The sequence below is a fragment of the Antechinus flavipes genome, chromosome X (genome assembly GCF_016432865.1).
Source record: "Antechinus flavipes isolate AdamAnt ecotype Samford, QLD, Australia chromosome X, AdamAnt_v2, whole genome shotgun sequence".
Taxonomy (NCBI): Eukaryota; Metazoa; Chordata; class Mammalia; order Dasyuromorphia; family Dasyuridae; genus Antechinus; species Antechinus flavipes.
Genome location: NC_067404.1, coordinates 54,616,858 through 54,640,810, shown reverse-complemented (window position 1 = coordinate 54,640,810; position 23,953 = coordinate 54,616,858). Strand labels below are relative to the sequence as shown.

Genomic DNA, 23,953 nt, shown 5'->3' with positions numbered 1-23,953 from the left:
TGAGTTGGGAGCTCGGGTATCCCCTGTAAGGAACAGTAAGAAGGCCAGAATTCTGAGATAGAGATAATATGAAAGGGAGTATAATATAAAAAGATGAGGAAAGCAGAAATAGGCAGTGTTGAGAAGGGTTTTAAGAGGCCTGAAATCAACAGGAAGGCACTGGAGTTTGTGGAGTGATCTGGCAAGATCTGCACTTTAGGGAAGCTCACTTTGGTCACTGAGTGCAGAATGGGCTCCGGTGGAGAGAGACGAGGCAGGATATTGTAGACGACTGCAATAGAAGAGTGTGAGGTGATAGGACTCATGTAAGATAGCAGCTTTTTGTGGAGGGAGAGGCAGAAATTGAGACAGAGGAAGAGCGAGAGCAGGAGAAAGGGAGGCAAAGGAAGAAATTAGAGGGATGATGATGAAGAAGGAGGAGAAGGAGGAAAAGAAGGAAGAGAAGGAGGAGGAGAAGGACAAAGACAAGGAGATGGAGAAGAGGAGGAGGAGAAGGAGAAAAAAGAGAAGAAGGAGAAGAAGAAAGAAGAAGAACAAGAAGAACAAGAAGAAAAAGAACAAGAACAAGAGAGAAGGAAGAGGAGGAACAAAAGGAACAGCAGGAGGAGGAAAAGGAAGAGGAGGAGGAGGAGGAGGAGGAGAAAGAGAAGAAAAAGGAGGAGGAGGAGAAGGAGAAAAAGGAGAAGAAGAAGAACAACAAGAACAACAAGAAGAAGAACAAGAACAAGAAGAAAAAAAACAAGAACACGAGAGAAGGAGGAAGTGGAGGAACAAAAGGAACAGCATGAGGAGGAAGAGGAGGAACTTCAATTTCCTCATCAAAAAGTGAGGTTAATCTCTCTGGTACTACAGGAGGTCTTAACATTTTTGTATGATTCAAATTCTTTTGACAGTCTGGAGAAAACTAGGGCTCCCTTCTCAAAGTAATATTTTTAAATGTATAAAACACATGCAATTAAAAAGGAAACAAACAAAAGTTAAAGAAAATAAAGATCTGACCCATCCTTCCCACTACAAATGGACAGAGACAGGGCTAAGGAGAAATAATGTGTTTATTTGGTTGAGTTTACAGAGTTTGGAGCAAAGATGCATCAAAGGCTTAATAAACTGGTCTTTGTGATTAAAGAACTTGTTAGAAAGTTAATATTAATGATTCATTCCCCAAAACCTAGTAATATAGCGCTAAAAGAAAATGGAGAGGGATTAAAGGGATATTTGATTAGTAATCTACCCCTTCCAGGCCTGTGACAGTCTTCAGTACCCAAGACAGGTGGGCACTTACACTATAGTGCTTTAGGAAGGTGACTTGGCCCAAGGCACACAGCTACGATAGAGCAGAAGCAGGTCTTAATCCAGTCATGTCTGCTACTCTGGCTAGTGCTAGCTTCACTGAAATGAAATCCAGCCAGTGAAATTTGGGGGGGGGGGTAAGCTTGGCCTCCAAGAAGATATAAGAAAGCACCTGTCCCCATACTTCCTTTGTAGAAGTAGGAATGTGGATATGGAGCACTGCATATCACGTCAGCCTTTTAGGAAGGGTCGATTTATTTTACTGGACAAATGTCCAGTATCTTTTCCGATTTTTTTTTCTTCATAAGAAAAGGAACTCTGAACCAGGAGATCATTGTACACGGCAACATCAATATTATAGGTCAATCAATTGTGATGCACGTGACTCTTTCCAACAATAATATGATTGATGCCAGTTTCAATGGTCTCGTGATGAAGAGAGTCATATATAGGAGGGGTGTGGGGGAAAGGGCAAAAATTGGAACACAAGGTTTTGCAAAGGTCAATGTTGGATAATCATCTATGCATATGTTTTGTAAATAAAAAGAATTGATTTTAAGATAAAAGAAAAGGAACTCTGAAAGGGGCAGGTATATTGGCAAATGTGGATGATGCAAGAACAAAAAGTATCAATAAAGTTGCAATCAATACATCAATAACAAATGCAATCAATGAAAACAAAATCAAGAAAAATAATTCTACAGGATTACTCAACTGTAATGAGTTTCAAAAGAGAATGGAAATATTGGGTGAGTAGGGAAATGGAAAGGATGTCTTACTTTTTTCTCAGCTGCACTATACTAGGATATAGATGATGAGAGATGGGTAGAATTTCTTATTCACTTTCTTGTTGGTTATATGCCTGGAATTCTCTCTCCCTTTCAACTCTTTCAAAGTGGCTCAAGGGCCACATCCTACTTGAAGTCTTTCCTGATCTGCTCTCCTCCATTAGTTGTATTAATTCAATCTGTTCATATGCTGAATTCATCAAGTAGCCTATAATCTCCTTGAGGTCAGGGACGATTTGGCATTTATCTTTGTATTCCTCACATTCACAGAGCAGTGCTTGGCATGCATAAGGCATTTAATAATTGATTAATTGACTGTTGGCTAAAATGAAGAGGAAAGGGGAGTTCTGATGGTGCAGACTTCCTTCTTAGAATCGGCAAGGTTCCCCTCACAACTCTAGACAGGATGAGCTAAGAGAGGAGAAAGGAAGGAAGAGAAACTTGCCAGAGATGGCTTTTGGCATCTATTGTCAATCAAAGCATAAATGCTCAAAGCAACAAGCTGATAAATAGGTGGCACATTTGGGGGGCACTTTGGGGCAAGAGGCCAAATGGTGATACTAACTACTCTAAGAAATAAGATAATAGCCCAAAAATTAACTGCCATGTTTCACTGCTACCAAGATTGGACTTGGGGAAGAGGGGTGCAAAGTAGGAAGAAAAAGCTCAGACTCATGCAACCGCTGTGAAACTTGGGGGCCTACAATGGGAGAGGAGGGCAGAGTGAGCAGGATTGTGAGAAGGCTTATGGAGGTAGTTTTCTCCATTTTGTTATAGGCCCCAACGTATCCTTTCTCAGAGCCTCTGAACTGGGCTTGCAGGCTAGGATCACTGAGCAGAGCCAAAATTAAAAGGCAATTCAAGAAGGAAAGGGATGCTTTCATATCTTTCCCCAAGGAAATTCTAGAACATGGCTGACTGGGAGGGAAATATATATTGAGTCTGCATTAGTCCAAATAGTCTATTTTTTCTTGAGATTATGCTTGCTAACTTGATGAGTGGCTATGCTGAGGGTTAAGCAGCGCTTGGCGTGCTTGAGTTTCAAATACCTACAAAGCGAGTTCTCATTTCTAAGGCTTTTGGTTTCAATGTATCACAGATCAATGACTTCCCTAAGGTGGGCATGCCCTTCACCAGTGGAGATCAAGGCTCTTCCCTGATGGTCTTTGAGAGATGCTGTTGTTGACTGGTGATACGACTGTGAGCCTCGGAATTTAGCAATAGGCTAGTCTTTGGACAACAGAAACGTAATTCATCATGAGGCTTTTTTACTTTACATACTACTACTATTACTACAATTACTACTATTATTACTACTATTAACAATCCCAAGAATAAGAATAATAAATGGCAAAAAATAAAGAAATCGCTACATGAAATAACTATCAATCTATTGATAATTCCTGCCTCAAAAGGCTTGGCTATGGAATTACTGAACTGTCTACGGTCTCTCACTCTTTGCTTTGGTTTTCTTCTTGGTCAGGGAGAACCAGGGTGGCTGTCTGGGGATTTAACTGAGTAAGTTCAAGAGACTCTTCTTTTTCAGCTTCAGACACCTGAGATGTCTCTTGATCTCCAGCTGGAATCACTGCAAACAACACATGAGTATAAATTAGAAGCTACAGGTGTGATGGGCTCACAGAGCACAACTTTTCCCCCTCCTCGGGTCCCTTTGGATCTCCACGCCTTCTTAGTGTCATCCAAGTTTTTCCCATTGCAGTGGAAGCTCAGTCACTGATGATTTGTTAGGTCTGAGTCTCACTTTCCCCATTTGTAGAATAGGAATAAGAGGAATATCGATCACACTGGCTTCTTGGGAGTTACTAATGAAATATCATATAGAAAGAACTTTTCAAACTTTCAAACACTAGATAAATACTAGGTATTATTATCATTGAGACAGTACATAGTATATAAGAAATCTGATCTCAGAGCCAGAAAGACTTGGCTTCAAGGCCCACCTCTAACATATACTATCTACGTGATTCCAGAATAGTCCATTAAGCTCTCAGTTCTCTCTAGACAACTCCCTAAGGCTCTAAGTTGCAAAAAAAAAAAGAGGCCAAACAGCACCGGTAGAAGGTCTTTCCTTACCTGGGACTTCGCCATTGTAGCAGTTCTCAAAGTGTTATCTGAGGGTCTCCTATGACCCCTTTTGGGTGAGGGAGTCTGCAAGGTCAAGACTATTTTCATAATTACACTAAGATGTTGTTTGTCTATTAAAATATCCCTCCCTTTTCCAACTACATATCTGTGAGGACAGATTTTCTCCATATACTTCAACCAAAACAACATATTGCAGAAGGCAGAAGCAGATAGGAGACTCCAGCTGTCTTCAATTAAGCCAGAAAAAATGAGATTTACATAAATATGTAAAAACAGTACCACTCTTCACTCTCAATGTTTTTATTTTGGAAAATATAGCTATTTCCCCAAAATATGCTATTTATGTTAACATATAATGAATTTATTTGGGGCATTTTAAATGAATTAATAAGCATCATAAAAACTTTTTAGATATAATTTCTAATATGGTAAATATCAATAGTCTAACCCACATAGACAAAAGCTCTTTTGGATCCTCGCTCCTTGTTAAGAGTGAGGAGGAAAAAAAAGGTTGAGAATCACAGCTGCCATATCTCAGGGAAATCAAAGGTCCAGGGGCAGCTAGGTGCCACAGTGATTAGAGCACTGGCCCTGGAATCAGGAGGACCTGAGTTCAAATCCAGCCTCCATCACTATGACCCTGGGCAAGTCACTTAATCCTGATTGTCTCAAAAGAAAAAAAAAATCAAAGGTCCAGTAGCTATCCCCTATTATAATGATGGTAGAGAAAACTTCTAGGGAAAGTTAGCCCAAGGCATGGCACGATGGTGATAACCAACTGAATCAGACTTCCAAGAGCAACGCTTGGGACACAGGAAGTCCAGGAAAGTCATAAGCTCATAGACGGAGCTGGATGGGACCTCAGAGGCCAACTAGTCTAGAGAGTATCAAAATCTGAGTTTGGGCAAAGCCAAATTAAAATGTAATTGGGAAATGTTTAACAAAATAAATAAAAACACAACACCCACATAGAAATATTAGCTTGGGGTTTTCTAAGTCAATATGCTAAAAGCAAGAATGTGTTTCTATTTAAGTTTGACACTACTGCTCTAATCTAACCTTCTCATTTTATTATATTTATTTGATATTTATCATGTATTATGATATTTTCTATTATGTTATATTTATGAGGGCCAGAGAGGTGAAATAATTTGCTGCAGAGCCACACAGGACGGCAGGCCCTCCTCACTCTTTTGCAGCAGTAAATCAGTATTTATTGAAATTTAAATCCCCACTTACTGGCAGTTTTGAACATAGCTTGGGGTGCAAGTAGCAACTTGCCATCTTTATAAGTTCAAATAAAGGAAAATTATTTTTTCTTTTAAGAATTTTACAACTCCTCTAAAGGGAAACACGGGAAGGAAATCCAGAAACAAGTCTGTGCTAGCTAAGGAATACTGGGCCAAGTTGCTCCTTCTCCACTTGAATCTGTGTTTCTTAGCCCCATGGACTCAGAAAAAGAGCTGGCCTTCACTTTCCAGGTTTTTGATTCGGTTCATCATCCATTCTGTGCCTGGCTGGCTCAGTGGTGTTAATGAGATCAGTAACAGATGTTAGTGTGCAGCTGGTTAACTCTGCTGATTCATATGCACAGACAATCCCAAACTCCCCTAGGTTGCTGAATCATATACTTAACCTACGCTGAGGCACAAGGGGATTGGGCAAGAGGATATAGCTCCTGCAGATCCGTTCCTACTATTGGATGAACCATTCCCAGAACATTCCCAGTGCTGCCGGTGAGTACGTCATAGTTACAAAAGACCTTTTTATATAATTTTTTCGGTTTCTCAGACCACTACTCAAGAGACACCAAACACCTTAGATAAACCTCTCAAAAAGTTCATCAAACAAGTAAACTTAGCTCAACTTCAGAAGCCTTTGCAGATGCTCTCTCTCTCAATGGTGAGAGAACAGTGGAGAAGTTACAGCTCGGTACTGATGGAAAAAGTGGGTGCTGTGCATATGTGTAGGCTCAAGAGAGGATGTTATAAGAGTGGTATCAGCAGTTAGGCACAAGCTCTATCAGCCACCAGCAAATAGTCATATTTGCCAAGTCGTTACTTAAGAAAGAGATGCATGAAAATATGGGCGACATATTGGTCTTATCCAAATCTGCAAAGGGTAAATTAGCAATTTCCTATTGTACATCTCAGCCAGCTGAGCCTATATTCCCTTAGTCAGGAGCTCTTACCTGTAGTCTGTTGGTTGGGGATGGAAAGAGTAGGAAGGTCTCACCAAAGTAACAAGGAGGCTTGGATTGGGCCTCTTTATTAGTATATTATAAATATTATATACTAGTATTAGTATATAGGACAAGCTATATACTGTGCATGTAAAGTTCACATTTGGTATCAAAATATAGGACTTGAAATTTATTACTACTTAAGTCCATTTTCTTTGATTTATAAGATTTTTTTGATTTTTGACTTTCTAATCCAATGGGTTAACTATCTTCCTCAGTTATCAAACTGTGTTTGATAAGCCTCCAGATACATAAAGATGGTCCCAGAGATCAGAACAAATAGAACCAATAAGAGTAAGTAAGAGATACAGAGGCAGATCTAGCTCAATATAAGAGGAACTCTTTGATAATCAGAACTGGCCCAAAATGAAATGAATGGGCTGCTTCAGGAATTAAGGCACTCCCCAGAACTGGGGCCATTCAAGAAGAAACCGAACTTCGGACAACTTGTAGGACTTGTGTTCCTTCAAATAAAGGATTGTAATAAATGACTTCTGAGCTCCTTAAAGCTAATTTAGGTGGTAGGGAATATACAACATGTCCTCAAAGTCTTAGTGCAAGTTGAAGCTTGTAAAGCTACACTTAGCTTCAACTTGCACTAAGGCTGTTGGGACACTCCATACGTAGAGATTTTAGTCATGTTTTGCCAAGGATATTTTTTTACCTGTTACGGCAGAAACGACAACCTCCACATGAGGTGCCTCTTCTGGCTTATGGGTGCTAGAAATGTAATTCTTTCTTGGTTGGTTTTCCACTTCGGAATCAGCTTTCTTGAATATACAATGAGGACAGAGAGCATGTCAGTTATTAAAAGCATGAAGCTAGCAAAGATTATCAGGCAATAAATACATATCCAGTGCCCAGAAAGTAGGAAAAATTCTGTTCTAGGCATTGTGAATCCTGTAGTGATAAGAAAGCAAATACATCATTCATTTATACTCAACTCATTTGGAATTAACAATAACTACATGGACCTGGGATGAATTTTGTCATTATCTGATCCTAATGTCTAGCAAAAAATGAAAAATGAATGAAGAGCATTGACAAATGTACAAAAGAACCATCGGACCTAGAGAAAAGAAGACTGGTTTCCAAGTCTTTGACAACATCTAGTTTCATGAAGCCTAAAGGTGGTACAGTGGAGAGAGTGCTGCACTTAGACGCTGGAAGACCTGAGTTTAAATCCTACCCCAGCCATATGACTCTGGGCAAGTTGTATCATCCCTCTAAGCCTCAGTTTCCTTCTCTAAAAAATGAAACCTCTTTGAGAGTAAGGATTGTTTTTATTTTTGTTGTTAATATTAATTACAACAGAATCTCACCTAGGTTTCCAGTTGTCAGGGGAGATGCCTAGAAGGATCCCTATATAACAAATGCTTTTTTTAACAAGCATTTAACATCTAGTCTAAATCACCCTTTGTATTAAAAACTATTCAAAAGGCATTTATTTTTTTAAGTACTCTATTATTCAAAATGTTCCCTGGTTCAAATAGCTTTTGAGAAAGGTCACTGGTGTCATGGAAATATCGAGAAGAGAACTTGAGTGGAAGCTTGACTACTCACTAGCTATGGGACACTGGACATGTCCCTTCCCCTCTCAAACCCGATTCTTTCCTCTATAAAATAAGAGAGTGGGACTGAATAGGCTCTAAGACCCCTTGCAGTTCTATCAGTGGGTGGATTTGATTAGTCCCCCCATTTTGTGAGATCCTGTCCCTCTCCATATTCTGATGAAAAAGAAAACTTGGAAATAAAGGGCTTTTCCTATCCTATCTGCAAACCATGGCTCCTTGATAAAAGGAGTAAGATTATGGTAAACAGATAAATTCAAATAAGTCTCTTAATTAACTGTTCAATTCTGTCTTGGATTGTTGTTGTTCAGTAGTTTCCAACCCTTTCTGACTCCCATTTGAGGTTTTCTTGGCAGATACTGGAGTGGTTTGCCATTTCCCTAGAACACCAGTATGTCTACATTTTAAAGATGAGGAACTCGGGCAAATAGGGTGAAGTGACTTGCCCAGAGTCATACAGATAGGAAGTGTCTGAGGTCAGATCTGAACTCAGGAAGATGAGTGTTCCTAACTCGAGGTCCGGTGTTCTATCCACCACAGTACCACCTAGCTTCCTCCCTGTTAGGGATGAAGACTAATATATAGTGAGATGGGGACCAGGACCAGAGAGCCACACTCTTTACCCATCGTGTTATCAACAAACTCATATCCTCTGTCTCAGTTTCTATAGCTACCAACAGGTGAGTCACTCTTTAAACACATATGATATTTTTAAAAATCTCAACCTACTAAATCACTAATTATGCAGGTGATATACATTTTATATCATAAGTGGTTCAATTGTCCATCTTATGGGATGGATCTTTGGTTTACACATAAGTCAATACAGAGATCAGCAGAATAGGGCAATAGTTAAAGGAGGGGAGGAGGGTCAAGAAACCTGAGTTCAAGGTCTACCCTGACACATATTTGCCTTGAGATCCTAAGCACATTGGGTAACTTCTCAGGGTCCCTCTAACACTACAAGTCACAGAACTGTATTGGTGAAAGGAGTTCCTTTCCAGAAGTCCTCTATACCGGTTAAATTACAAATCTGGACTTTTTTTTAATAAAAAGAATGAATTTAAGGTTCTTTAAAAAACCCTCCTTTCCCAAGTTTGAGGGGAACATGTTTTGTGTGGCAGTGAAACTTATATATATGGTTTGAAATCTACAGAACACATAGAAAATCAATTAGAATGAAATAAAGATTATTTTTTCCCTATAAACCCTGACTTAAGAATCTTTATCCCAGATAGTTGAAGACAGGAGTAGATTTGCCCCAAAAATCCAATATACATACACACTTGGGTAAAATACTTTTCAAGGATGCATTGACTGCACAAAGTAGAGCATTTGCATATTCATGGCAAAAGACAAGCAGCCAGTTCATGGGTCTAGTCCTGTAAATGTCCATGGCCTTTTAGGTATCAACAAGGTGCTTTTATTAAGCACCTACTGAGAGCTGGGGACTGTGCTGGACACACAAAGACATACACATAGGGAAAAATGAAACAATCTCTACTCTAAAAGAGGTTCCATGAATGAGGAAATGAATGAATGAATGAATGAACAAAGAAATGAATGAATAAATTAAATTAATAAATACATAAATGAATGAATTAATAAATAAGTCGATAGATAAACAAATAGATAGATAAATAGATGGGGAAACACTTAAGGGCTGATGATGTGCCAAACTTGTGCTGAAGATAAGAAGATATAAGTTAACTGTCTGTGTATCTTCTAATAGAGGAGAAAGCTATGAACTGAAACATATAAGTCTAGAGCAGATGGAAAACCACTTTTGAGGAAATGGTAGGCAGCGATTTCTTATCCCTGATTTCCAGACCATGTCACCTCTCTCCCCACCAGAATGTTTCCATACCTCCTCAGTATTGATGTCAGCTGCTTCATCTCCATCTTTATTCTCAGAGAAAAGTCCTTTGGCAAGAAGATGCCCCTGGAAGCCCTTCTGCTTCTGCTTGGCCAGCATCACCCATGCAGGTTCTGAGTCGCTTTGGGCAGCGGCAGCCTTTTCTGAGGAAAAAGAATTGAAGGAGCTTAGAAAGAAGATGAGAGATAAAGGCTTCCATCCTCAGAACCTGGTCCTTTGTTAAAAAGCTAACCCTCCAGAGAATGAGTTTAATGCTCCTTTAATGTTCACTCCAACAGAGAGGCTTCTGGGGGGGGGGCGGTAATTATGCCCCTGCATCTGGACAATGTTAGAACTTGGCTAAAAAAAAATTCTTTCAAGTGGCACCATTTCTACAACTCATACATCCCGTCACCAAATCAAGTTGGGGCAACTTGGTCTCCCTAGTGTAAGTTGAAGGCCCTAGACTAGCTGAACTCCCGGGCTCCTTCCAGTCCTAACATTATATGGCTGCTGCCAAGGTGTCAGATCAGTGCCTGGATGTTTCCACTCCCTCCTTCTCTCCTCAGTGGAAAAGGGGACATGACATGATTCTGTCCTAGGCCAGTGGGTTCAAGTGGGGCAGAGACTGAGCAAGAGAGTGCCTGACAGAAGCGAGAACCTAAAAGGCCCCAAACAGCTTTGGTTCCTTCTACTGAAAGGATAAGGATCCACCTGTGGGAGTCTTGGCAGTCAGACCCCACTCAGAAGCAAGGCCAAGCAATGTAAATTGGCAAGTGGAAAGTATAGCTCTTCTATCTCTCTTCTCTACCTGACTATTGCCTTTCATGGCTGATAAATGATGATAATCCTAAGAAATGATGCTACAGTTACACAGTCCTTTACCTATATTGATGGATGTAACCTGTGGTGTAAGACTCTGATGAGGAAGTTTAATGGCCATAAAAGCATTTTAGAAAAAGCACTTTGGGGTTGGGAGAACCAGTTTGATAAAGCAAGCATCCCAAATATTATTGTTCTGTGGGAAATGATGAGCAGGATGTTCTCAGAAAAAACCTGGAAAGTCCCCCATGAACTCAAGCAAAGTGAAATGTACTGTGTACAAAATAGCAATGTTGTGGGGTGACCAGCTGTAAATGACCTTGCTATTCTCAGTCATACAATGATCTAAGACTATTTTGAAGGACTTAGAAAAAATGCTATCCATACAGAGAAAGAACTGATAGTTTCTGAAAACAGATTGAAGAATTCTTTTTTTCACTTTTTTTTTCCTTGTGGATTTTTTTTCGGCGGGGAAGGAAGATCTATGTTTTCTTTCACAACATGACTTTTACAGAAGTGTTTTGCCTAACTTCACGTGTATATTCTTAAAGGAGGGTGGGGCAGGGAAGAAGGAATTGACTCTAGGGAGTCAGAGTTTCCAAAACACATATACTTTTTTTACATGTAACTGAAAAAATTAAATAATAAATATTTTTAAAAATTAAGATAGCAGCAGCTAGATGGCACAGCAGATAAGAGTGTAGGCTGAAGTCAGAAGGACTTGAGTTCAAATCCAACCTCAGACACTTAATACTTCTAGCCGTGGGACCCTGGGCAAGTGACTTACCCCCAATTGCCTCAGCAAAAACAATTAATAATTAATTAACTTAAAAATAAATAAAGCAAGCATCTCATGGCAATGACAAAATGTGGGAATGTTCTGAAAGATAATAGTAGTTAGCATTTATAAAGTTTGCAATGTTATTTACATATATTATCTCATTTGATCAGTGATGTGAAGGTAATGATGAGGGAATTAGGGTGGGAGAAAAAGAGCACTGGATTACAAACAGGAACACCTATATTCTAATCTGAGTTTTGCCACTAGCTTGCTATGTAACCTTGGGCAAGTCCCTTCATATCTCTGAGCCTCAGTCTTGCCACCTGTAAAATGGAAGGGAGCATGTTAAAGCCAGTAGTCTTCCAAAGTCTTTTCCAGGTGTGATCTTTTTGAGAGTTCCTGGGCTATGATTTTCTTTGGATGTCTTTTTCTGACATAGGAAAAAGCTTTGGAGGCAGATGACCTGGATTCAACTTCCACCTCCTGAACACCTGTAAAAGTCCTTAAACCTCAGTCTCTCACCTGTAAAAGGAAGGAGTTGGATGGGATAGCCTCTGAAGTCCTTTCTACCTTTGCAACAATGAGTATAAGAATCACTGAATGACTGATCTCAGTCTCCAACCCTATCACTGAACTCATGCTTCCAAATCCCCTTACCCGGCTCCTAGGTCTACAAAATGGCTCCGCCAAAATAGCAAGTAGAGGGGAGGGATGCTAGAAATGGGTGACTAAGTATGTACGTCTCACTCAGGTTTTTCCAGGTGATTGGCTAAGTCAAGATAAGGTCTCACCTAAAGGCTTGGCAGCACGGGGCTTTCTGTCTTCACTTTCCAACTTGAGCTTGAAAGGAAACTCTTTCAGAGGGATCGCGTTCTTGTCGAAGTCTGAGGGCTCCTGTCCGGGATTCTTGGCCCCTTCGGCTTTGGGATCCTCCTTCGTTATGGAAGACATCTGAAGAGATTCTTGTTTCTTCCGAGTCAACTTCAGGGAAGAGTTGATCCTTTTTAGTCGGACCCCAAATGGGTTCTCGAAGTTGGTAGATTCTTGGAAGCTCGGGTCGCTACCGTTGCTCTCAACAGCGGAGGGTTTCTCTTTGGATGTCTTGTCGGATGCTTCTTGTTTCAGTGGAAGTGAAGAACTGCTACCCAAGGGCTCCTTCTTAGAACCCGAGGCTTCTGCCTTCGACTTTGGCCAGACAGGATTCATAGTGAACCTCACAGACTTGGTGGCTGAAGGGTTTGGGAGATCTGGGCCAGGCTTTGGGGGCAGGTCAGCTTCGGTACCTTCTGATGGTGAGGGGTCAGATATCTGGGCTTCTGAATCACTGTGGGACTGAGATGGGTCCATTTCATCAAAAAACTCGTCATTTAATATATTCTGCCAAGCTGCAAAATGCCCTTTTGGCACCTCATCCTCTTGGACAGAAGGGATCTTCGCAGCTTCTTTAACAACTGGTTTCTTTTTGGGCGCTTGGCCAAACGAAGACTCGATCTTTGACTGCTCCGTTTTGAAGATTCTTTCTGTGCCGAATTGCCTGGTACTGGAAGGCTCAAAAGTGTTGGAGGCAGAGGAGCCCTTGTGGGCGGAAGATTCTCTCTCGCTGCCTTTGCCGCCCAGGGAACCTTTCTTGACATCAGGAAAGAATTTCAGTAATGGTGTCCACTTGCAATCTACAGGCATGGTGTCGCTCCTTCTTCCCAGGCCAAGCAAATAAGAAGGGAAATCCCAAGATGATCTTCGTTCTACGAGCGCAGGTTTGGGCAGCCCGATGATTTTACATCTGGGGTAGCACGATGGGAAGATGGGTTCCCTGGAAAGGTCTTGGAAAGGCCTTGATCCTTTATTTTCTTTGATGAACAAAGAACCAATTTGTTTAGGTGGGACTTTGGGTCTGAAGGCTGCCTTGAGATTAGCATAGGAGGCTTCTGAAGAGTCTTCCTTCTTTTGCCCATCAGTGGGACCAGTTGCTGCAGCAGGCTGGGTATCCTGTCTCTTGGTGCCCCCGAAGCTTGGAACCAGGTCTGGCATGCTCTTATCCCTGTCATCATTGCGCTCTACCACAGAAGGACCTGGACATTTGCAAAGGTGAGAAAGACATGAAGAGTTTGGGTTTTAGCTTCCAGTTAATGAGGCTGCTTTAGACAAAATCCTGGTTCCCTCTGTAGCCGTCTACCATTGAATTCACTAATGTTAAGAGGCTGTTCTTCGGGAGACACAGAACATTGAACTCTATCTCTAGAACTAGAAACCGAGGGTAGTCCAAGTAGAGCTGGCATCAGGATCTAGCCACCCAACCTCCTTGCCAACGTGCACGCTGCCAGGCAGAGCGGTACAGTCGGGAGAAAGCTAAAAACTTCTTCCTGTAGGACAACATGTGGTACAAGTTCAAGGTCTTGGACTAACCCGAACCACTGACCAGATGGAAAACATCTTTTCTCTTTCCTCTTCCCTCTCTAGTCTTTTTTATTGAGATGAGCTGGTTAACACACAGCTCTCAACGCCAAGGACCGATACCACCAAGAGTAGGAATGCTTTGATTGCAGGTTCCAATCCTAATCTTAACCAACCATCTCACAAATGAACATTCACGAGTTACACGTCATAAAGAATGGGGGAAGAAGAGAAAGGAAGGGCAAAATCTAATTGATGCAGCCCAAACTCACTCCTCCCAATTAGAGCACGGTCACGTGTCCTGATAGCAACAAATCAGCCATCTGATCTGCAATATGACAAAGATGTCTCAGGTGAGGGGGAGGATGGACGGGTTCCTGATCATTTCCTTTAAAGGGATTTTGTTCTTAAGGAGTTAAAAGTTGGAGTGCAGAGGTCAAATCCACCACGACATACTCCAAGGAAGTGTCTGGATTCACTGGCTCTGCTTGGATTTTACACGAAATACTGTCCAAAGTAAGAAGGTCACGGGACTTGGAGACCTCCCCCTCACCTTCTTTTACAGTGATTTTTCACTGTGTTTGTATTTCCTATCCTGAGTTCTGCTCTTCATGCCTCCCTGAGATGTCCATCTGCAGCTATACCCAATCCTTCTTTCTTGCCCGGAAGTATCGGAATCAGTCTCACCACTATCAAGGCTATTTCTCTTCTTGGAAAAAGAATTCATCTTACTAGAATACAGTTCTGACTTCTGAGTGTTCTTCTCAACCTTCAGTGGCTCCCTATTGCTTCTAGGATAAAATATAAACTCTTCAAGCCCTGCGTGATGTAGCTGTCACTTACCTTTTCAATCTTACTTCTTACAACCTTATTAGCATTGTCTGTTCCAGTCAAACTAACCTGCTAAGCCTCATATTCCCTATTCCATCCCCAGTCTCCATGCCCTTGCCTCTCCCGATGCCAAAAGCCGCAACTAACATGGGACAAACAGAGGTACGCTTCCTCTCCCCTGCTGTTCCTGCACCTTAACACAAAGGACTATGGAGACACAGGATGCCCCTTTGGCCCTTTCTGAAGAACGGGGCTACCCTCACCGAGAACACATTATCATCTAGTCCAAACTCTCTCATATTACAGAGGAGAAAACTCATTTACAGAGTTAAGTAACTTTGGGAGCCACCTCACGATCAACAACTCCTGAAGAGCCAGCGTGCTATAGGAAGGATGCTAGATTTGCAGTCATTTCACCTGAGTTTAAACCCTGTACCTGCTACCTAATACTTACGTGATCTTCCAGTCCCTTCACCGGCTCCCTGTGCCTTGGTTTCTTCACCTGTAAAATGACAGGAATGAATCGGATGATTTCTTGAGTTCCCGTCCAATTCTCTATCTCTGAACCTGCGAATTTTTCCCAGGTGTCATTTCAGCTAGTGATGGCTTGGCCCATGTACGAAATATATTCCTCTTAGGCCTCTGAATATATGTAGCTCATTTCCTTACATGAATCTATTATGACTTCAATGATTAGTATCTTCTACAGCCCTAGAAATCCCTTCGCATCTGTATTGTACTTACTTTTCTACGTAGGGGAATGGAAACTCCACAAGGGCGGGCACTGCTTAGCGTCTGGCTTACTATACTTAACTACACTTATGGTAACTGTTTGCTACATTGGAATAATCCATCGACAATGGTAGCCAATCGGGTGTTTTTCTGGCCTATGCAAGAGGGCCCGCCGTCTAAGGCAATCACCAGCACAGCTCAGTTCTGAGGCTACCTGCACGGCAGACATTTTGTATCCTGAACTTTAGGCAAGGGATTGGAAACCATCACACTGAAAATTCACATTCAGCAAGACCTGCATCAGTAATCACACCTGAGCTGCATCACACATGTGTGCCCCATCCAATGGGTCTATTTGAATAATAGTAGTAGTGGTGGTGGTGGTGGTGGTGGTGGTGGTAGCAGTGGTAGCACTAGTAGCAGTAGCAGTAGTAGTAGTAGGAGGAGGAGGAGGAGGAGTAAGAATGGTACTGTCTAGCATTTATACATAGCAATTTTAGGTTTATAAAACACTCTAAAGATCTTCTCTCATTTGATCCTTAGAGCAATCCTGGGAAATAGGTAAGTACTATTATTATCTCCACTTCTCAGATGAGGTAAAGTGACTTGCCCAGGGTCATACAGCTAGGAAGTATCTGAAGTCGGATTTGAATGTGAGTCTTCCTGACCCCGGGATGCTGGCAGTGCTACCTAGCAGCCTTGGACTTTGATTGTAAGCTCTTGGGGGAAAGGAATTGAGTCTGAGTGACGCTTTCTTCAAGGCATTTATCACATTCCACGTACAGTCATATACTTAGCAAATGCTTTGGGGCATGAAGAGGAGAAGGTGCAGGGGGTGGAGGAGGAAGAGGAAGGGAAGAAGGAAGAGGAAGGGGAGGAAGAAGAAGAAGGGAAGCAGGAAGAGGAAGGGGAGGAGGAAGAGAAGAATAATAAGAACAAAGATGAGGAAAATGACTACCTTTAGCCTTTTTGTCATCCTGGTTGTCCTTTTCTTGATGGTCATTATTATTCTCTTCTTCAGCCTTTGGCTCACTTGGTTTTGCCTCTTTTTCCACCTGAAACAGAAGAAGAGATTAGATGGGATTGAGTGTTACTCACTCTGCTGTGCCCAAGTGAGAATGAAGATGCAAGTTCAGAGACGTGTCCTTGACAGCCCGCTGTCCTTCTTATACTTCTCACTGATAGCGCGACAGCTTTCTGATATACTTTTAAAACAGATTACCTGGGGCCTGCTCTCTGGGGATCACGGGGCATACCTGTAGCCCCTGAGGCTCCGCCGAAAGGCACGGGGCCGGTGACAGCGTGGACAAGTCTGATAAAAGGCACTTCCCTAGTAAGCAGGAGCTTCTCACATCTAAACATCTGCCAGCTTTAAATCCCACTTGGCTTCATTTAGTGAAAACAAAAGGCATCCCAAAAGGCTTCCTGCAGCCTAAGCTTTAATAGCTATCATAAACAGTAACTTTCCAAGAGAAAACTGATGAGAAAAGAGGATTGGGGCGGGGGGGGGGGGCCGGAGGGGGTTTAGTGGGGAGAGGACATGAAAGGTCCGTCTTGTAGAGAGAGAAGACGGTGAAATTGCTTTGATCCCGGAGATCCAAGCAACGCTGCATGGGAGAATCTCGGTACCTGTTACCCTTAGAAGCCCTTGGCAGCGTGGATGTGAAGATAAATTGGCACCCCCACCAGAATAAATGTACTCACAGAGAAAGCCGGTTATAAAAGAATGCATTAGTATTGAAGGGGAAATGTGCTTCACTACTTCCCTTGGATACTCATGCAGCAAGATTAAAAAAAAAAAAAAAAAAAGTACTTTCATACCCCTAACTTCATTTGGATAGAAATTGTGCTTTTTTCTTACCATTTTTTTTATTCTAGACTTAAGCTTCCCCCAAAAGGGGCACTTCCATACACACAGCAGAACGCACAAAAAAAAGAGCTCTTCATGAAATTGTGAATCAACATTTCACACTTGCTTTTGCTTTAAAAAAAAAAAAAAACAATAACATATAATCAATTCTATCCGGCACTTTCCAAACCACACTGCTTATCTATGCTAAACAGAAATCTTTTTAAAATGGGTTACACAAAACTACTATCTCCTTGAAGGAGAAAAATGGAGGACTAAGGGTAGAAGACTATGAACGAATGCATAAATGAATGAAAAGGCATTTATGAAGTGCTTTCTACGTGCAAAGCACTATGGATCTAAAGAGAACCGTTAGAGATCTGATTCTCAAGGTGCTTTCATTCTAATGGAGAACAACACATAAGAAAAGTTTGGGCTACGAGTCAGATGGAAAAGTCTCTTGGCCATTAAGCCACAACAACAAAGCAGATGGTGATATATATCATATTAGTATGGGTGTGTATGTGTATATCTGGGTATATATATTCACAAACATACAAGGTGTCCCAAAAGTCTTGGTGAAGTTTTATTATTACAAGTTTTTGTTATTATTATTATTTTATTATTACAAGTTTTTGTTATTATTATTATTTTATTATTAAGTTTTTGTTAGCGGTTGAAACTTCATGAAGACTTTGGGGGTAGCTAGTATCTAGTCAAGTGTGATATTTTTACTTGTTTTTCTTTGTCACAAGGAAAACTTCGAGGTGGGAGTGGAGGTAAGGAGGAACTAGTATTTCCAGAAATGAGATAAACATAAAAGGCATCGATAAAACATTTTAATAAATAGATATCTTTCACTATAGACTACATAAACATAATTCATCTTTTCCTTGATACAAGGCAGCTGGGTGTCTCAGTGGCTAGAGAGAGCTCTGGGGCATGGAGTCAGGAAGACCTGAGTTCAAATTCAGTCTCATACACTGTCTGTGTGACCCTGGGTAAGTCACTCTACTTCTGTCAGCTCAATTTCCTCATCTGCAAAATGGGATAACAAAAGCATCGACTTCCCAGGGTTGTGATGAGGATCAAAGGAGATAAGATTTGTAAAAGCACTTAGCACAGTGCCTGCACATGGTAGGTGCTTGATAAACGCATATTCCCTTCCCCTTCCCTTGATACAGGGTTATCATCATGAACATCTGTTATTGTGTTGCTCTCAGAGACTGTAAAAGGAAAACTGGTTGCTTCTAAGATGAATGACTCCCACCACTCTCCTTTCTCACGAGTATTTGCCCTATCTTTACTTTTGTTTCTTCTGGATGGGATCAGTAGGTACTTTGACTTTGCCTTGAAGCCTTATTTCACCCAAGTTAACCAGGCGTGTAAAGTGTATCAGATTTGTGCCAGCCGTTCTCCATGCTAGAAGCCCTCCCCAATTTCTCACAACTTCCCTTTGGGTATCACTTCTGGACTCTCAGTGGTGGCGGTTGCCCCCCATTTGTCCAGTGGCTAAGTGGGGATAAGAAAGGCTCTGCTGCATTTCGTGACGGATGGGATGTACTTTGACAACATAAGCCGAGACATCCTCCACAACAAAGAACGGGCACGTTGCCAGGTGCCGAGCCTGGCCTTTCGAAGGTCAAAAGTATCCAACATGTTTCTAGGGCCTCACAGAAATTCCACTTCCTGTCCTGATCCTAGCTGTAAAAGTCTCCAAGTCCAAGCTACCCCAGCCTAATGAATCAATGCCTTGGGGAGTAGCCGGGTCAAGGCTAAGGCCAGCTCTATCCTCTCATTCCCTGTCCTGCTCACTGGCCCATTTCCTGGGCAATTCCTACCAACCCTACCGGCCTACTCAACGGTGCTTTCTAGAACTCCAGATCTGTTTTTCCTTGTGCATGGCTGTCAACCCCCCTCACCCCCCACAACTCAGTCATGGAGGTTTGCACAACTGAGCACTTACTTTTGCTGCTCTCTGGTTCCGGTTGATTTTTTGCTTCCTTGGATTCAGTGCCATCTTGTGTCGAGCAGCCGAGGTGTCTAAGCACCCCATGGGGCTGGCTGCGGTATCAAAATCAATGGGGAGCTCGGAGATGGCCCGAGAGGCAGTCGTGGATGAGTCCGGTGTCTTAGCAGGTTGGGAGGAGGCAGATGAAGAACTCTAAAGGAGAACAAAACAGAAGCCATGATGTGCTCACCATGTACCATGACTGTTCCCTCAGGATTTCATTTTGTCACGGGCCTGGCCCATTTTAGGCACTTAATAAACACTTGCTTGACTGGTTCTGAACCTGTACAGGACTCATTATGAGATAAAAGACTAGTCTTTCGTCCCCAGACCTGTATATTCTAACATCATTACGAGCATAATCTAGAAAATAATCAGAACTCGGAGGGCCTTCGTCGTCAGCTGATCAATCAACCGACAAGCATTTATTAAGCACTCAGTATGTTCCAGGCACTATATTTATTAGGACTGGTGGTTGTCCTTTGTTCTCAAAGTCCTTTGTTCTTGAATTGGACCGAAATAACGTCACAACGTTGGGGTGAAGGTACAGTGTGTCCGACTGTGGATGATCAGATCAATCTGAGCTTAGAAGGGTCAGGTCCAAATGGTCCAAATGAGCATTTGAGGTGGAACTGGCTCAAATTGAGCATCTCATGTTTCTTTTAAGCTACTGCAATTCTGCTTTGCTCATAGATTACAGTGACTCCTTTGATGTGGGAACATTGGGCTAGATGTTCCCGTGGCCGGCATCTCCCGTGTCTCATAATTGATTCCAAAGTTCTTCGGAGGAGAGGTATGGGTAAATATCAAAGGAGATGGCATTTGGGCAAACTGATGCAAAGGTGACTATCGGTTCCTGTGTTAAGTACAAAACCAGTGGGGCAAATGTCTAATATTCAATCAATAAGCATGTATTAAACACCTACTATAAACCAGACAGCAATAAATAGGTGGGACAGACTGCAGTGTTTTAGAACACTGGACTTGAAATAAAAAAGACTCATCTTCCTGAGTTCAAATCTGACTTCACACACTTACTGGCTAGCTGTGACTCCGGGGAAGTGACTTCACCATGTTTGCCTCTGTTTTCTCATCTGTAAAATGAGCTGGCAAAGGAAAGGTCAAACCATTCCAGAATTGCCAAAAAAAAAAAATACCAGAATTGTGTCCCTAGCATGAAGGGACCTCAATACTTTAGGGAAAATAATGGGGCCTGGCACATAATAGGCACTTAATAAATGCTTGCTGATTGTTTGGTTCTGTAGCAACATACACACAGAAGCACATACAAAATAAACACAAGGTCATTGGAGGGGGGGAGTGGAAAGGCACCAGCAGCTGGGAGTGGGGCAAGATCAGGAAAAGTCTCAAGGAGAAGTTGGCATTTGAGCTGGGGGAGTTTCAGGCACAGGCTACAGTCAATATAAAGGTACGGGGGCAGGAGATGGAATGTCATATGGGAAGAACAAAGAGAAGGCCAGTTTGATTGGACTACTTGTGGGAACACTGTAAACACTTCCAGACTGGCTGATGCTGGGCAAATGGGAGAAACTCTCTAAACCCGTTTTCTTGGCTCTAAAGCGGCCACAATAATAACTGTATTTCTTACCTCGGGGGTTGTTATGAGATTCAAGCGAGATAACATCTGCGTCGTTTTGCAGATCTTAAATCCTGTATCAATATCAGCTGTCATTAGGGTGTTATTTTTAATTGGGCTTGTGATTTCCTTGATATAAAAAGTCCCAGATGGGGAAATTCTTTCTGCTGATAGACATCTTCCTGGCAACTTCTAATCTTAAAAGGCTGCATAGGACATGAGGGAAAACTACCTAGAAGTAGTCACACAGTATGTATCCCAAGTGGGATCTGAACCTGTGTTTTCCTGACTCTGAGGCCAGCTCTCTGTCCACTATACCGCACTGCCTTATTATTGTTATTTGTAATTACCATCTGTAATTATTCATAAGAGCTGTAATAATAATCATTTTAAATAATATTATATTGTTCTATTTAGAATTTATATTATATGGAATAATACATAACAATATAACTTATAATAAATGAATGTAGTAGTTGTTATTCTATAATAACATATTATGAATAAAAGTATATTATTCTATTTAATGATAAGTAATTATTATTAATAATAGAACCATTGGTTCAGGATTATTTCTGAAGTCCTTTCCAATTCTGAAATTCTCTGATTCTAGGAAATTCAGCTAAAGCTCAGATTGCTTATCCCTGAGCAGGGAGTAGAAATGCCTAGTGGTTATTTATGCCCTAACTTCATCCGATACCTGTCCAGAAAGCCTTAGGGCAGTGCTTCTCCAACTTTTGTTTTCAGTATCTTTATCTTATTCAAAATGATTGAGGATCTCTCCAAAGCGTTTTTGTTTATCTGGATTATATTTATAGACATTGACCATATTGGAAATAAAAACTATCTTTGAATTTGTAGACCCTCTAAAAGGGTTTCAGAGATCCCCAGGATTCTCTAGACCATACTTTGAGAACCTTAGGGGATGCCCAGGAGAGTTGACAAAGGGGCAGCCGTGCCCCCAAGCCGAGTCTTCATGCAAACCATGGGACCAAAGCCATTCGCACTCTTCCCAGCTCTCTCCAATTTCCAGGTTCTTCCCCTGCCCCCAGCCACTATGCCTCCCCATTGATATCTCCATGCTCCCTCTCCCCCACTGAGACTCATTCTGAGCTGACAGAGCACAGAAAGGCGGGGTTGCCGGGATCAGCTGAGAATGACCAGCCTCTGTGGTTCTCAATGGACCAGCAAGATTACTCTTATTAAAGATGGAGACACTGGTGTCAGAGTTGACCCAACCAATCCACCTAGAACTGCTGGAAGACTCCACACCCCAGTCCCCACCCCCACCCCTGTCCCTGGTTATCATGTTCCCAGAGCCTCTGCTTTAGCTGGGGAATCAACTGAGCCCCTTTCTGCCTGCCGGTGCCCTCCTTGCCAGTAGGTCATCTCCCAGAAATACCACCAAGAGAAATGGGACCCTGTCAGACATTATTGATCATTTCCAAAAGGCTTCTCTGAGTGGGTCCAACTCTCCCAAAGAGAGACACAGCATAACAGGGCACATCTAGTGAGCAAATCTCAGGCCACAGGAAGTGGGAAAGAGCTGAATAATCTACGGGACATCCTATTGGGGGCTCTTTTTTTTAAATTCCCCACCCAAATAAGAATCACTTCACCAGCCACCAGTTGTATGAACATACCTTTAAGGTCTCAAGTACCTGCAGTATGGGAAAGAAAAAGTGACCGGGTACAATGTGGCTGATGACCAAGTGATCTGTGCTTTACACAAGCTGCTAGAGTATAATGGAGACCCTCAAGGGGGTCTTTCTTAGTGACCAATTTGAAAAACTCACACATATCCTGGAGGTGAATCTGACTACTCTTCAATCCCATGACACTGGCATCTCGGTTGTTCCCTGGACAAAACTGCATCTCTCAGCTCCCATTCTCTCTGGCTGTCCCCCTTATCTGGAACACGTCCCATTCTCTGCTCCAGCTACTGACCAATCTGGTTTCCTTTAAGTCCCAACTAAAATCCCCCCTTCCCCAACCACTCTGAATTCTGGTGCTTTCCCCTCCTCATTATTTTCTATTATTTCTACTGCATCTATTTTATTTATATATTGTCTCCCCCATTACATCGTGAGCTCCTTGAGGGTAAAGGACGATCTTTTACCTTTTTAGGTATGCTTCGAGCTTAGCACAGTGCCTGGCACATAGTAGGCACTTACTAGATATTTCCTGTTTGTTTGATTTATTGGATAAGTGAAACAGTGGACCAGAAAATCCAATAGCCCACCTGATTGCAGATCTGTGAGTAGGCTGAGGAAAATACTGCAATGCGTGAAACTAAGCTCATGGAAGTGCATGATAAGCTCAAGGAGACCATCCACCAGAGGAAACAAGTAATTGGGGTCAAAATTAAAAAGTCCAAGGTGATGAAGCTGAGGAATTTAGCCCAGCAGGCTGTCAATTGCCACCAATCTCTAGAACAGTCAACAGACGTCACCGTCTCTGCGTCAAGCAGAGCACATCCTGCAGGAAAAAACGATCGGGGCACGATTCCTATAATCTGCAAAGAACGTCATGGAGACGGCTGCCATGGCAACCGCATCCTCTCAAGCTCTATTCCCAGACATCAATTTTAACCATGCTTTTGAAAAATTTCCTTTCGATTTTTTTTTCAGAGAAAAGAAAATGTAGGAGGGGGTGTATTACTAAACAACCCCAAACCCACCATCTTTTTCACAAAAAACCTTGCACTGCCTTACATTAAGGAAAGAATGGATAAGTGAATAAGCATTTATTAAGCATTTACTATCTACACAACACTGTGCTAAAGCTCTGGGGATACAAAAAGGAAGAAAGAAAGAAAGAAAATTATTGATTTCAAGAAGCTTACAGTTCAATATGGAAGACAATACATAGAGAAGGATTCACCCTCCCATGGAAGGAGACTTGCTTAACATATCTGAATCTGTAGGTTATCAACCAGAACCCCACTGCCCCCAGCCTAGCAAAGGACCATGTTTTTATTCTATCTGGGAGTGGTCAGGGTCTTTGTTAACCGATGTAACCAGAGAAGAGTTCAGCAGTTAGGATGGTACTATATCCCCTCAAAAGTCAAATGTCTTTTGGCTGTGA

The 23,953-nt window shown here is 41.9% G+C and overlaps 1 protein-coding gene across 1 annotated transcript in view; it reads right to left on the bottom strand.

The window, feature by feature from the left end:
- Positions 1 to 1,034: 1,034 nt before the first annotated feature.
- The window catches only part of KIAA1210 (KIAA1210 ortholog), a 56,148-nt gene continuing 33,229 nt past the window's right edge, over positions 1,035 to 23,953 (bottom strand). The window contains exons 6-12 of the mRNA XM_051968336.1: positions 19,225 to 19,422; positions 16,368 to 16,464; positions 15,132 to 15,179; positions 12,247 to 13,524; positions 9,865 to 10,016; positions 7,091 to 7,196; positions 1,035 to 3,666 (exon numbers count right to left, since the gene is read on the bottom strand). Of these exons, the coding sequence (XP_051824296.1) occupies positions 3,530 to 3,666; positions 7,091 to 7,196; positions 9,865 to 10,016; positions 12,247 to 13,524; positions 15,132 to 15,179; positions 16,368 to 16,464; positions 19,225 to 19,422 (2,016 nt within the window). The 3' untranslated portion in view covers positions 1,035 to 3,529. The remainder of the gene's footprint in view (positions 3,667 to 7,090; positions 7,197 to 9,864; positions 10,017 to 12,246; positions 13,525 to 15,131; positions 15,180 to 16,367; positions 16,465 to 19,224; positions 19,423 to 23,953) is intronic.